Raw genomic sequence first — 16020 nt, 5'->3', positions numbered from 1 at the left:
GAGGTAATAGAAAAAATGAAGCACGTTGATATTGAATATTTTTGTTGTTTTTGAATTGAAAATTGTTGTTATTGAAATATTTATTATGTATGTGTGTTCATTGTGATTCAAGTTCATATTTTATATCATACACCACTTTTGATTTCATTTTTCTTGAGATGTTTGTTATCATAAAAAATGAGAGATTGTTGGTTTTCCAGTACTTAATATTAAATCAATTGATTTTAATTAATTAATTAATTAATATTTTGATGATAACAAACCTAAATTAATTTGTTAATAATTTGAGTGTTTTGAAGTGTTTATTACATAGAGCTCGAAAAAACATTTTAATGCAATTTAAATCGCACAAATCGAAGCTCAAACAAAGAAGATATAGGCAAATAAACTTAACGAAAAAATCCCAAGCTAATGACATGACATATTCTTTTTCATAGAGTGGATCAATTAAAATGTGTCATTTAGAGCATGGGAGGAATGACACATGGTGTACTTTTGATTTTTGAATTAGTTTAAAATAAGAATTAATTTAAAAAGAAAATAAATATAATATTATTCTATGTTTGTGTCTAAAGGCTAGTTGGACACATGATGAACTTTTACTTTTTGTTGGATTTTAAAAGAACGTGATTTAAGTGTGTGTATATATATATATATATATATTATGTTTGTATCTATCGGCTAGTTGGGTTTAAATCTTCACCATTCAAATTTCTTTTTCAAGATCCAATGATTCAAATTAATTGTGGTTTCCAACATTTTTTTTCTATTTAAACCCATTGTCTTCTCCAAATCATAACAACAATTTTTACTATTTTCAACCTTTCATAATTCATTAAACCACCATCGTTGCTCTCTCTCCAAGTTTCAATTTTCTTCCTTTCATCTTCTTCTTGAAGGAGATATTTTATGTTGTGAGAATTGATTCATTGAGTGCTAATTTTGGGAATCTACTCTTCAAGAGAGTTTTTCTCATATGGTTTTTCATTTCCAAATTCATTGTAAGGGTTGCTCTGGATTCCTAAAAATGGTGGTTATAATGGTTTGATCCTCAACCGTGGAAAGGGTCAAGTTCGTTCTTGCTTCCAAAAGAAGAAAACTGTAGTGGTTCGACTCTAAACCGTGGAAAGAGTCAAGTTCGTAGTGACACAGTCAAAAGGAGTTTGGGAACTGGATGTAGGTCATTTGTGTTGATCCACTATAAAATTTTAAGTGTCAATTTCTATATCCCTTTCCTATTTAATTTTGCAATTAATTTATTAACATATTTCATTGCATAGAGTTAATTGTTACAGTTTGTTCTTGAATTTGTTTATGCCAATTTATTGATCTTTTTGAATTTATGCATTTGCATAAAATTCTTATTTAAATTACTAATTAACAAAAGTTTGTTAATTTGTTTAATTTGGTACACATTAGTAAATAGTTTTTCATTAAGTTAAATAAACCTTATTCACCCCTCTACAGTTGCTATACCGATTCTACAAAAAAAAACTTAGAAATCAAATACACTTATTCTTCAAAATTTAGGGACAAAAAAGATAGTTTTTTCCAACAATTTAATAACCAGTTCAAAAGTAAAAATAAAACTATATAAACTTGTTGGTGATAATTGAAATAGATTCTAAAGTTGAAGGATAATATGTATAATTTATTAAAAATTTCAAATAATATGTATACCAGTGTTGAAATCAACGTATATTTATGTTTGTACTAATTTTCGTGCTGACCATTTATCTTTAATTTTTAGTTTTAACAACTATTCCAACATGAGAATAACTCGGTATTTGGGTACTATTTTCGTTTATCAACAGTTTCAAATTTTCATCTCACGTTTGTTGCATTAGAAACTTATTTTATTATTTTTTTTAATGAAAAATACTAAGAAATCCTAACAAATGTAGATAAATTTAATAATATAAACACTTTGAATATGGATAATTTTTTCAATTTATCACATTTAAAGTTAGGTTTTGATATTTAAGAGACGTTTGGGGCAAAGATTATCATAAAATTATAATAATCACCTCTAGTTACCATAAATACTATTTCAAAATCTTCAATTAGCTACAGTAAACACTATTTCAAAACCCCATTTACTACAATATTTACTATTTACCACCGTCTTTACTATTTCACATTCATCATTTTTTTTTATTATTTGCTAGAGTGCTTACTATTTCCTTTTCAAATTAAAATAATTTACACCTCAAACATATACTATTATAATCCAAACTAAAATAATCTACACTATAAACAAAAACTATTAAAACCCAACTATAATAACCTAGGAGTATAATAACCAACTATTTGCTCTAAACACCTCCTTAATGTTTTAACCCTTTTAGTTATACTTAAGTTTTGTCTGAAAAAAACTATCCTTAAAATAGGTTAAAAATAATCGTTAACAAACGTGGATGTGTGACTACATGAACTTATAAATAATAACATCGTGTTGTTAAAATTTTGTTTATCATTGAATTTTGACTTAAATTTCCACCTTGTCTTAAGAAAAGGTATATAAATGTGTGGAATTGTTTTTTTTTATGCTGATATTTGTACCAACAAAGTAACATTATACACTCTCATATTTTGCTTTTGGTTTTACTTAAAATGCCTCATACTAATGAAGACGGTTGTTATCTCACATAATATCATTCCTTTATTTAACTAATGCGAGCCTTTGATCATATTTCCAACCAATATTGAATTATATTCATTTTAGGAATAGAGTTTTTGTACTTGAAATAAGGTTTTTTTTTTTTTAAATGTATGTGTTATAATGACAGTTGGGTATAAGCGATTTAATTTTGAATTTAAATATTTTTCTTTGACCATAATATTTGCATAGTCGGAGTTTGTTTGCTTTATTATTCGTTTTTTTTAATAATTTAATTGAAGGAATTTGAAATTAAAGAAAAGAAAATAGTGCGTGAAATGTGAACAAGGGATACTATTGTCTTTTGGTTAAGTGAACTGTCCCGTTTATTTGGATGTCCACGAAGTTCGCATGAAGCATCGGAAGTTTGTAGTCGTAGCTACAAATTATATTTTAATCAAAGTCAAATAAAGTTGTCGATCTGAAATGTTTTCATTTCAACTGCCCATACCCTACACCAATATTTACGGTCATGCCACCGTTGTAAAGTTTTTTTCCCCTTATTAATCTTTATAAACAAATTTATTAGAAAAGTGAAAATACATTAGTAGAAAAATAATTTTTAAATAGGCTATTTTGATGGATTATATCACTATATAAATTGTAAGAGGCTGTTTGGAACACTGAGATGATATAAGATGTGGGAAGTTATGATGTCTGAAGAGTTTTGATCGAGTATGATCAAGTATGTTCAAGTACTAAGATGATATACGATACACGGAAAAAATGATGATGAGATACGAATCACGTTTCGAAAATGGGAACACAAACCATTAAAATCGGTGAAGATGGGATAATGAGCCTTCAAACACTGAAATGATATGAGATATGAAGATATATCATCTCAAATTGGACCTTCAAACAGACTCTAAATAGTTTGACTAATGCGTGATATTTAAAAACACCGCTTATTATTTTGATTTTGGATTGTAATTAAACGAAATGGCAATTGAGACTGAAAGTCAACAATTTTAAAAGAAATAATTATCAACGAATATTTAAAGGGAAAAAAAGAAAGAAAGAAAAAGAATACTGAGAGAAGTGGCAAAATCGTTAATAAAGTCGACAGAGAAGGCCAAATTTGTCAACGAGCATCCTCTTTAGAACCGATCGACCCAATGTGGATGGTGATTTGTTTCCTTCTGTAGAATCTTCGCGCCGTCGGTCCGAGAGAGATCGCCGGGAGAACATACGCCGTTTCTCATATCCGATCACTGGCTTGCCGTTTTTTTTCTCATTGTAAATATTGTTTCTGATTTTTCAAGCCCCTTATTGATTCGGGTTTTGTCTTCCAATATAGCGGCGTTTTCGATTCTTCCTCTCCGTCGCTGGATCGCTTGTTTTTCCTGCAGAAATGGCTTTCATGGGCTTATAGGGTTTCATTCTTATACGTTACTAGTCAGTGAGGGCTCTTTGGTTTAGGATTTTATTTGGGTTCTCCAGATTGCAGGTATGGCTATCAGGGTTACCGTCTCCTTCTCGGGTTATGTCGCTCAAAACCTTGCAACCTCTGCCGGAATACGTGTCGGTAATTGTCGCGCTGTTCACGAATGCTGGATTCGATCTCGATTTTTTGGCTCAAATCAGAAGCCGGAATTTGACCATCCCGGTTCAGTCCGCCATTACCATTCCGACGTCCTTCCGTCTAATTCAAGATGTTGGGTTAAGAATTCAGCATCTTCGTTTGGCACTATCGCTGGAGAAATTGTTGGTGAAAGCTTTAGAAACCCCATTGTTCTAGGTTTGATCTCGATTATGAAGTCAACTGTAGTTACTTCCGTTTCCTCGCCAATGGCTATGGGTGTATTCGGTGTTTCTTCCTTCAACGCCGCTTCGGTTATCCCATTTTTACAGGGGTCGAAGTCGGTAACGGGAAACGACTCGGTTCCAAGCTCAGCTGGCGGCGAAATAGAAAGTTATGGAGTTTTTGACTGCGTAATGGACGAGGGCATGAGCCTGCCGCCCAATCCTCCGCAGTTAGAGAAGAGCAGCTGGATATCGCGCTTCTTGAATAACTGTTCTCAAGATGCGAAGGCCATCGTTACAGCTTTGACTGTTAGTGTGCTTTTTCGCTCCTTCTTGGCTGAGCCAAGGTCCATACCTTCTTCATCAATGTATCCCACCCTTGACGTGGGCGATCGCATCTTGGCTGAAAAGGTAAGACAATGTTTTTCTACTGAAATTTTAGTTTTAAATATCTGAAAGAACTAGAAGAGAAACGTTCGTTAGACTATTGGGGTTGGTAATTATATGTTTGAATTCATATGGAAATGTACAAATTTGTTTCCTTCGTCAAATGTTCAAGCTCCTTGAAAATTTCCTATTATTTTGCCTAGAATAGTGAAAAGCTTGTTTTTAATTGTCGTGGTTGGGTGTTTGATGGTGTACATTATGAGATAGAGTTTACTTTCTTTTATATCTCTTGTATAAGCCCTGCTTCCTTAAAGAATTGAATTTCCCTTTTCAGTTGTCAAATGACATCTAGGGATGATAACTGAAGGAAGTGTTTGATGATTGTTGAAGAAGGATAAGTAATATCAATATGATCAAGACCTGGTTTGAAATTATTGATCACTTGTTTCTTCGTTAACTTATCCAGTCTTCTTATGCTTTTCAGGTGTCATACTTTTTCCGAAAGCCGAGTGTTTCTGATATTGTCATATTCAAGGCACCTCCAATCTTGCAGGTAGCGTCTACGATCTCTATTTTCAGGAAACGTTTTCCTCTGTTCGAAGTTCATTCATGTTGCTTATCTCGTTGAAAATTCTGGTACATTTGCAGGAGATTGGTTACAAGTCAAATGATGTATTTATCAAGAGAATTGTGGCAAAGGCTGGTGATTGTGTTGAGGTTAGCTATTCTCATCTGTTTGAATGATTTCACTGGGGCTCGAGTCTTCGTTCTCACTGGCCCTTTTGAATGCAAATCAATTTACAATGGAATTTTCCGATTCCCTAAGCTCATTTTGTTTCATTGCTACAGGTACGAGATGGAAAACTCTTGGTGAATGGTGTTGCTCAAAATGAGAAGTTTATCTTAGAGCCACTTTCTTATAACATGGATCCAGTGGTAATATATCCCAACCCTTTAGTGATGAAACACACATTTATATTTGGTACAGCATGCCCACTCAAATTATTGGACGTCATGTTTTATCTTGCAGCTTGTGCCTGAAGGGTATGTTTTTGTATTGGGAGACAATCGCAACAACAGTTTCGATTCTCATAACTGGTAATTTAACTATCCTGGATTCGATTTGCTACTATTTTCTCAACAAACCATGTGATACTTTATAATCAGGAGAACCAGCTCCTCATTTTTTCTCATTGTGTCATTGTTGAATTTCTTTACATGTTGCATACAAGTCTTTAGATAATAATCGACCTTAAAGAATTGTCGAAATGCTTCTAACGTGTTCTAATTTGGGTTTTCCAGGGGTCCACTTCCTGTCGAAAACATTGTTGGTAGATCAGTGTTCCGATATTGGCCACCGTCGAAAGTTTCTGATATCATGAGTGATCAAAATGCAGACAAAGATGCGGTAGTTTCTTGATGTTTCACCATCTGTTGTTTTTATTTTTATTTTTTTGCCGAGATCAGAATCTGTTTGATTGATTTTGATATTTGTTCTCAAATTACATATTCAATTTCTTTTTTGGCCAAGTGCTGAGGGCTGCAGTAGAACATTGGATGGATGGGAATTAGATTTATCTGCAATTTCTTTGTGGTTGAAACTGTAACCACTACTGTATTTAGATTACATTTGACATCCACATTGGCCTGGGAAAAGATTCATATAAAGATGAGAACGTTTGTTCATGGTTTTCTCAAGTTTCATTTTCCCAGTTTGTATATAATTGTGAATTACAACATCGGTTTCATGTATATATTGCAAAATGTTCTTCATATATTTGTTAACGTTGTGAATCTCGTTTAGATATGAAGGTAACTAAGTTCAGTTTTGATTGGATTGTATATGGGAAAGGATTATTTAAATCCCTATTCTAATAATTGAAATGCCTGAGATGTACTAACATCCTCATCTCTAACATCTTTTTGAGGTCGAAAGTTCAAATTCTCATCGTAATGATGAATCTGTGGACTAGGGGACTGCTTCGCCCTTCCATAGTTCAGCTTGTTTCTTTTCTAACTTACATTTGAAGATTTTAGATTGTACTTATTATGTGGCTGAAGAAGAGCACTGCGGTTACAATCAGCTTTTTAAGTTGACCGGATAAAGTTTGAACAAACGAAAAATTGACCCTAAAAAATAACTATTGTATATATTACTAAATTAGTTATATTCGAAAATGTTGTTAAGTGATATTATAGTCTATGTTGACCATGGTGTTAAATTTTCGTCGATATCTCAATATTTTCACATTTTTACAAATTGGATATCGACATGAAGATTTTTATTATATCATAGGAAAATTTACGAAACATAGTAAAATAAACAACAAAATATCATTGATGTAAATATCATATAAATAATAAACATGTTAAGGGTCCAAGGGTTTCAATAAAAATAGAATTGTATTTCATACTATATTTATAAATCATAAAACTAGTTGTTAACAATTACATATTAGTTGATAATGAATGATTATTAATTTATTTACGAGCATGTTTTAGGTTTTAAAAAATTTGTGTAACTATAATTTTGTAATATTATATAATTTATAATACATAACATGATATATAATTTAATTTTTAAAAAATGAATTGAGTTTATTACCCGACATATTTTATTTCTAAATATTTTCATCTTTACATAATATAATTATGTATTTTAAAATTTAAATTTAAAACTCAGATAAAATAAAAATATAAAAATGTTTGTTTTCAGAATTTATATGATTTGAATCACAGAATCTGAAAATAATTTTTCAGAAATAAAATTCGACAAACAGACTTAATTGGTATTGATATTTTTATAAAATTAAGGTTTCGATATTTTTGTTTAGATCAACATTTTAAACCGGGATGTCAACACGCTAACGAAGACAACTTTGCATTTAATAACTATAACCCACCTCCTCCTTTCTATATTCAAGCTAAGCGTAAGAACCACATCTTCCTCTCTCTATATATGAGTTAAAAATACTGTTTTGAGATCTGGGCCCTCCTTTTTTCTATCATTTTATAAAGCTGACACGTTACTAAATATTCTACTTCTAATGAAAGGGCTGAATTTTATTGCTAGACATGTCTAATTGTCTGATTAGGTGATTCAGCTACTTACAATTTAATGACATAGTCAAACATATTTTTATAAAACAATAATTTTAAACACATCCCTAATTGTTTAGAAGCTTCTTTATGGATTATAATCTATATGAAAATAAACTTCAATCATTTAGAATATTGTAAGTTTTATAAATAATTAGTGAAATGTTGTTGTTTTGAAAATAATTAGAGAAGTAGGGTAGTTTTGGAGATTTGACTTGTACGATTTTTTTAATTGACGTACGTCGAGGGTTGAAAACTCGACCTAACTTTGTCCTTTTTTTTTTTTTTTTTTTTTTTTTTTAAATATTATTCTTTACCTTCTCTAAACAAAGTATCCTATGCAAATTTATCGTTCTATTTCTTGAAAAAAAAAAAAAGAAGAAAAATTTATCCTTGTATTTCTTAATAATAAGTAAAATTTACATCATTAACTCTTAACTCCAAGAGACATCATAAAAAAGAACAAATTCTCAATTTTTTTTCTTCCATATCAATACAATAATTTAATGTTTCTCATTCATTTTTTTTTTAAAAAAAAAATCAATGTATTCCACAAGGCGGACGTCATTGATTTCGAGCTGGTTGTTGTCATCGACTTTGAACTTTAAGTTACTCTAGTTCCTCTTGATGTCGTTCTGGTGGCTTTTGTACATCTGTAGGTGCTTCATAGTATAAATATTCGTTACGCTCTCCATGGCCGCGACCATGTCCATGCATGTATGAAGACGATGGACCAACCTCTAAATCATAATATCCTAAACCAAAAGGTGGCATCATCATCATTGGACTAGCATAACCAGTCTGGCTCTATGTTTGCGTCGTAGGAGGCAACTCTTCCACATTGTGGTTGACCTCATCAAACTCACTTCTTCTACTCGAGCATGTCCCCTACGCCTAGGTACTGACAAAGGAGCAATAGGTATATCGTACATATAATGTATCTCCTTCATATAGCTATCGTTATTACTACATATAGTAAGGACCTAGTCTGAATCATTTGCAACATCACGAAGGCGACTGTTGTTCGATCTCTGTGAATTATAAAAAAATTAGACAATATTTAAAATAATTTTGAATTAAAATTAATTAGAAAATATTTAATTATATACTAGATGACCCATAGCTGCTCTCAGACGAGTAACATAGCGCCTTGTAATAATATTGTACCAATTGATGTAATTTTGAGTTGCATCCCTATCAAATTGCCCAACTGGATACCCTATTGCAATAAATCTTGGACGGTAGTGCCATTGCACTACCAAATGTGCAACTTTTTCAGACTAATCTCCAGTTCTTAGGTCGATGTCATGTAGTAGAGGTTCAATATTTTATTCTGATGGGACATCTTGTTGGAGACCAAGTTGTCTTATCACTTTGTTAGGAAAATGCCACTCACAAATGTAAAAACATATAAGAGGATTTATCGTCCGCCATATGTCTTGATCGTCTGTACATAAATTGGGAAAAATGTCCACGACAATTTTGTAAGGCTCCCAAATAATCTGAAACATAAAATATTATACTAAAACTATTAAAAATGTTGGGGTTGATGTCCTAAATCTCGTAGGATTCTATAGTTTGTAATTGTAATGTAAAAACATCTTATTTATTTAATAAAATATATGGTATTTTATTTCATTTTTAGTTGCATTAACCACAAACCAATAAACTAAGATCTAAGGTTATCTTGTAGCTTAAATATGTATGTAGAGACATACGGGTAGATCATGTTTAAGTGATAACCTAAATGGTATGTAGTAGATGGATAAGGCTTGATATCTTATCCTGGTGACACTACGAGTATGACCTACTTTGTCAATGTTACAATCGTTGTAAAGTGCTACAAATGATCTAATCCTGATCATTCATGTGGAGACATGTGAGCGGTGATATTCTATATAAAGAAGTTTGTATAAGACATGTTTAGTGTCATTATATAACTGAAGGATCCTGCAGCGGAAATGGATTTTCCCAATTCTAAAAAATTTACAAAACACAATTTTACATAGAAACAGAACGGATCATGCATTTAATTAAACAAAACATATAGCATGCTTGAGAAACTAAGAAGAGAAAAATGGAATAGAAGACCTACCCCTGAAGAACACATTTCCTCTTCACTGTGAAAAACATGAACACTAAAAGGGCACTACCACAAAAGCAACCTCAGTATTCTCTGGATGAGAATCCAGGAAGAGTGGACTTTGACTATTTTGGTGAGGGAAGGGATTGAGAGAGAAGAAGAAGAAGAAAAAAAAAAAAGGAAAACCTGAGATATCAGAACCCTAATTTTTTTTAGAAAGAGAATAATATCATTTAAACTCCTAATTTTTGGTAATGGTATCAACTAAAACTATTAATTAATAATTAAATAAATTTAAAATTTGAATTTTTATAATCCATCTATTTACACCCTCTTTCCAATTTTGCTCGATTATAAGTTTAAATGTAATAGATGTACATGTTGATGCCAAATTTAGGCCAAGAAAAAATAACCCTAAATTTGTAATTTGGAGAAGACTTGCAAAATAAAGAAAAAAAACTCTGGTGTTTAAGTAAGAAGTTTTCAGTTACCAAGCCATTATGTATATTTATAAGAGATTTGATTTAGAATTTATCTTAAATCTTTTCGGACTAAGATATGAAAATTTTTTAATCTAAAACAAGATCAAACCTTATCCTATTTTATTTTGTCTTATTTTATATTATCTCATATCGTCTTTGTTGAAATTAGGGTTTTTACTCTAGGCGCATTTTTCGTCTTTATACTTTACTCTAGGGTTTCCCTTTTTTCTATTTAGGCTGGCAGTCACTGTGTATTCTTTGTATCAGTCATATAATAAAATTCCTTCTTTCCGTGGTTTTTTTCCCTGATTAGGGTTTTCCACGTAAATCTTGTGTGTGCTATTTCTTTCTCTACTATGTATTTTTCATCATGGTATTAGAGCATGGAGACGAAATCCTAGCCACAACTGAGGAAAACCTAACAGGAGAATCTCAAACCAATGGCACAGAAATAACCATTATTATCCAAAATGCCATTGACCATTATTTCCAATCTCGACGAGCCGACAATTAGATCCGACCAGCCAGCTTTCCGCCCGATTCCGCTCAATCCCATAGCCGCAACCGATCGAAGCACAGCAGACCCAGTCCATGGCTTCCACGGCATACAACACATCAGATCTGCCTGTCGACGCGATTCAGGTGGCATAGTCGACTGTTGCCGAATTGCATAGGATGAAGCCGAATCTGCCTTTCCAGTCGACCCGCGATCTTCTGTTGAACACCTGCGACCTTCCGCCGAACTTCCAGCCAGGTAATGCCGTTTTTTTTTTCGTTGAGCCAGGCATTTTTTCTTATGTACGGGTCAACCCATCAAGTTCGGTCGGTAAGTTTCAGCCGATCCCTCGAATAGGTGCAGACAAAGATTTGCAACTGGGAATAAATCTAGTCAGTGGCTATCATTTAACCAATCGGGAGGTCATGGCTTAGTCTGATGCGAATAGTAGTTTGGGACAGCCATCACCTATCATTGGTGGATTTGGAGGAGAAGATTCATCATCCCATCAACGGGATCAGGGGACTATAATCCAAGACCAATTTACTCAGTTGCAACTACAGATTAAGAAGTAGAATGAGATGTTCCAACAACAGATGGCTGGCATTGGAGAAGCACTGGGATCGGCATCCAATGTCTAGTCAGATCTGAATTAGAATCAATCGATTTACCCTGGAAATTTGATAACTTCTTTCCCTACGTACTCTTCAAATTTATTCTCTGGTGCTATAGGCAATTCTTCTAGCTTTATTATAGGAGAAAAGTTGAATGGTGAAAATTACTTTTCCTGGTCCCAATCTATTAAAATAACCCTTGAGAGTCGTCACAAATTTGGGTATTTAACGGGAGAAATACCGAAACCAAGGCTAGAAGATCCCCAAGAACGAATTTGGAAAGGGGAGGATTCTTTGCTGAGATCTATTCTGGTAGGAAGTATGGAACCCCAAATTGGAAAACCCCTATTATATGTAGCCACAACTTGAGATATTTGGAAGGCAGTCCAAAAACTTTACTCGAGGAGACAGAACGCTTCGCGATTATATACCTTATGTAAGCAGGTCCACGAGTGTAAGCAAAGGGCAATGGATGTTACAGCTTACTTCAATAAATTGTCATTTCACAAGAGATGAACTTGTGCCGTGAGATTATTTGGAATTGTTCTTGTGGAGGAGTTTTGCACTATTAATATGAGGAAACCGATCGTGTATATGACTTTCTTGCCAGACTGAATTCTAGTTTGATGCAGTATGCAGTCGTATATTAGGAACCCGTCCGATACCATCCCTAATGGAGGTCTGCTTTGAAGTACGTCTTGAGGAAGACAGGTCTAGGGCAATGAATAATACTATTGTAACCCCCAACCGATTTTGCTGCTTTCAAAACTTCAGTCCCTAATAACCAGAACAGTAAGCCGCCACTAGTTTATGAACATTGCAAGAAACCCCTGGCACACAAAAGATCAATGCTGAAAATTACTTGGCCGTCCACCGAATGGTAAAAAACGACAGTTAGGCTGGGCACTGGTAGGTGAATCAGTAACTGGGGAGACACAGCCTCAGAATCAAGAAAACAGTTAGAGCACTATTGATACAGTAGAAGTCAGTGCAATTGCTTAATTAGGTACTTTTCACTCATTTGGCTTTGTTAGTATAACTGGTAATAAACCATGGATTTTAGATTCAGAGGCCACAGACCACTTGACTGGTTCCTCCGTCCAGTTTCTCTTTTATCAACCAAGTGCTGGGAATGAAAGAATCAGGATTGCTGATGGATCTTTTGCCTCGGTTTCTGGAAAAGGACGGATGTCACCCTTTAAGGGTTTAGTTCTCCAAGATGTGTTGCACCTGCCAAAAATTTCTTACAATTTTTTATCTATTAGTAAAATTACAAGGAATTTGAAATGTCGTGTTATCTTTTCACCTGATGCTGTTATTTTTCAGGATCTAAACTCGGGGCTGACGATTGGCACTGGCCGGCATGACAAGGGCTCTATTTCCCCACTGAAGAAGCCTCATTTAGGATATGTGATAGGACTAGTTTGCTTTCATCTCATTTCTCTGTTTCTGAAACTGACTATATGTTGTAGCACTATTACTTTGGGCACCCTAATTTTTAGTATATGAATTATTTGTTCCTCATCTTTTTCATAATGTTAATATTTCTAAGTTAAAATGCGATGTGTGTGTCCAAGCCAAACAACCACGTGTTTCTTTCAAGTCTCAGCCTTATAAGCCTTTGAAACCATTCACCCTGTTCCATAGCGATGTCTGGGGTCCGTCATTTATTACTACCATCACTGGAAAGCGATGGTTTCTAATCTTTATTGACGATCATACTAGGCTAACCTGGATTTTCCTTCTGACCGAAAAATCCGAAGTTACACCGGTCTTTCAATAATTCTACAACTCTATAGAAACCCAGTTCAATTCCAAAATCACTATTCTCCGGAGTGATAATGGTCTGGAATAACTTAATAATTCCTTAAGAGAGTTCCCAATCTCGAAAGGAACAATCCATCAGAGTTCCTGTGCATACACCCTTCAACAAAATGGAGTGGCCGAACAAAAAAACCGTCACCTAGTCGAAGTTGCTCGGTCTCTTATGTTGTCAACTTCACTTCCTTCCTATTTATGGGGTGATGTTGTCTTGATAGCAGCCCATCTGATAAATTGAATGCCGTTCTGAGCTTTAAAGTTCCAAATCCCCTTAGATTCCTTTAAAGAGTTATATCCAAATACCCGACTTTTTTTTTGATGTACCCCTCCAAGTTTTTGGATTTGTTTTGTTTGTCTATACTCATGGCCCTAATCGAACCAAGTTTACTCCTCGGGCTTAGAAATGCGTCTTTGTGGGGTACCCACTTCATCAACGTGGGTACAAGTATTATCATCCCTCTTCCAAAAAATACTTTGTCTCCATGGATGTAACATTCTTCAAAGATCATCCATTCTTTCCCAATGGTTCTGTTCAAGGGGAGAATACTAGTGAAGAAACTAATTGGGGGTTGAGTCTTTCAGTCCTGCCTGAACCCATCCTTGACATCAGTACCAATGAATCTATTCTACCGACCAAACAAGTCCCATGGATCACATACTATAGGAGGAATGTTAGGAAGGAAATGGCGCCATCTGTTATTTCTCCAACTCCAGTCCATGAGTTAGAACAGAGAACAGTTCCAGGTATTAATAGTTTTATCCCTGATGATAATAAATGTGATGAAACTGATGCTTGTGTTGAAAATGGTGAGAGCAAAAACAGGGAAGACAATAATAACAAAGATGTCATCGAGGCAGAAAATGATGATTGTGAGACACTTGTTCCAACAGAGAATATTGTTGAATCTGGAAAAGAAATGTCACCTATTCCAGCTGAAAACACAAATGAAAGTGGAAAAATGACAAAACATGAGACGTATGAGCATGAGGGTGAGTGTAGTATGGAGTCTGAAGGAAGTAAAGAAAGAGATGCATCCCTTGACCTCCTGATTGCCCTAAGGAAAGGTACCAGATCATGTCCAAAATATCCAATGCAGAGTTACTTGTCCTATAGCAACTTGTCTCTTGAGTTCAAGGCCCTCACTACGAACCTAGACATAGTGATGATACCAACCAGTATACACACAACATTGGAAATTCCTGAGTAGAAAGCTGCAGTCATGGAAAAAATGGGGGCTCTCGAGAAAAGTCATACGTGGGACCAAGTCACTCTTCCAAATGGTCATAAGGCAGTTGGATGTAAATGGTTGTTCATAGTAAAGTATATACCCGATGGAACAGTTGATAGATACAAGGCCAGATTGGTTACCAGGGGGTTTTACTCAGACATTCGGGGTTGATTATTCCGAGACTTTTTCACCAGTAGGAAAGCTGAATACAGTACGGGTTCTGCTTTCAGTTGCAGTTCATAAAGATTGGCCATTCACCAGCTTGATGTGATAATGCCTTTCTCAACGGAGAATTGGAGGAAGAAGTCTTCATGAGTCCAACCCTAAGATTTGAGAAACAGTTTAACTATCGAGTTTGTAGACTAAGAAAGTCCTTGTATGGGTTAAAAAAGTCCCCAAGGGCTTGGTTTGGCAGGTTTACTACGTTTGTAAAGTCACAAGGGTATAGTCAGGAACATTCAGATCATACTCTCTTCACTAAGAGGACAGTATCCGAAAATATTGCAGTTTATGTTGATGATATTGTCATTTTAAGTGATGATACCTCAGAGATTGACCGATTAAAGGCAAAGATGACTGAGAAATTCGAAATCAAGGACCTTGGAAAACTAAGGTACTTTTTTGGAATGGAGGCAGCTCGATCGAGAGAAAGGATTTCAGTTTCCAATGGAAATATACTTTGGACTTGCTTAAAAAAACAGGTATGACAGGCTGCAAACCTGTTAATACTCCTATAGAAGCAAATACAAAGTTAAGTGATATGAGTAAATGTGTTCTAGTTAATAAAGAGAGATATCAATGACTTGTTGGGAAATTAATATGTCTTTCTCATACTAGGCCCGACATTTCATATGTAGTGAGTATGGTAAGTCAGTTCATGCAATCTCCGTATGAAGAACATATAAGGGTAGTGGAGCGCATTTTGAGATATCTAAAAACCTTTACAGGGAGAGGTTTGATGTTCAGGAAAACTGAAAGACGATGCATCGAGACATACACAGATGCAGATTGGGAAGGGTCTGTGGTAGACAGAAAGTTGACATCAGGGTATTGTACCTTTGTGTGGGATAACCTTGTCACATGGAGGAGTAAAAAACAAGGTGTTGTGCCAGAAGTAGTGTCGAAGATGAGTACAGGGCCATGAGTTTGGGAATCTGTGAAGAAATTTGGTTTGAAAAAGTTCTAAGAGACCTTGACCAAGATCATACCGGTCAAATAAAGCTCTATTGTGATAATAAAGCCGCAATAAGCATAGCAAATAATCCGGTTCAACATGATAGAACAAAGTATGTGGAGATTGATCGGTATTTCATCAAGGAGAGACTTGATAATCGGTATTTTATCAAGAAGAGACTTGATAGTGGCAACATCTGTGTTCCTTATGTTCCTTCTAGCCAACAAATT

At 34.4% G+C, this 16020-nt stretch overlaps 1 protein-coding gene across 1 annotated transcript; it reads left to right on the top strand.

Moving 5' to 3' along the window:
• The first annotated feature begins 3774 nt into the window (after positions 1–3774).
• Positions 3775–6569, top strand: LOC120087325 (thylakoidal processing peptidase 1, chloroplastic-like). The gene is made up of 6 exons (XM_039044304.1): positions 3775–4816; positions 5277–5345; positions 5441–5509; positions 5642–5728; positions 5823–5890; positions 6095–6569. The coding sequence occupies exons 1-6, from the start codon at positions 4112–4114 to the stop codon at positions 6210–6212; spliced, it is 1116 nt and encodes a 371-aa protein (XP_038900232.1). The 5' UTR covers positions 3775–4111; the 3' UTR covers positions 6213–6569.
• The last annotated feature ends 9451 nt before the right edge of the window (positions 6570–16020 follow it).

This window comes from Benincasa hispida, chromosome 9 (assembly GCF_009727055.1).
Source record: "Benincasa hispida cultivar B227 chromosome 9, ASM972705v1, whole genome shotgun sequence".
In the NCBI taxonomy this organism is placed as follows: domain Eukaryota; kingdom Viridiplantae; phylum Streptophyta; class Magnoliopsida; order Cucurbitales; family Cucurbitaceae; genus Benincasa; species Benincasa hispida.
The sequence above is the reverse complement of the archived record's forward strand: the minus strand, read 5'-3'. Positions and strand labels throughout refer to the sequence as shown.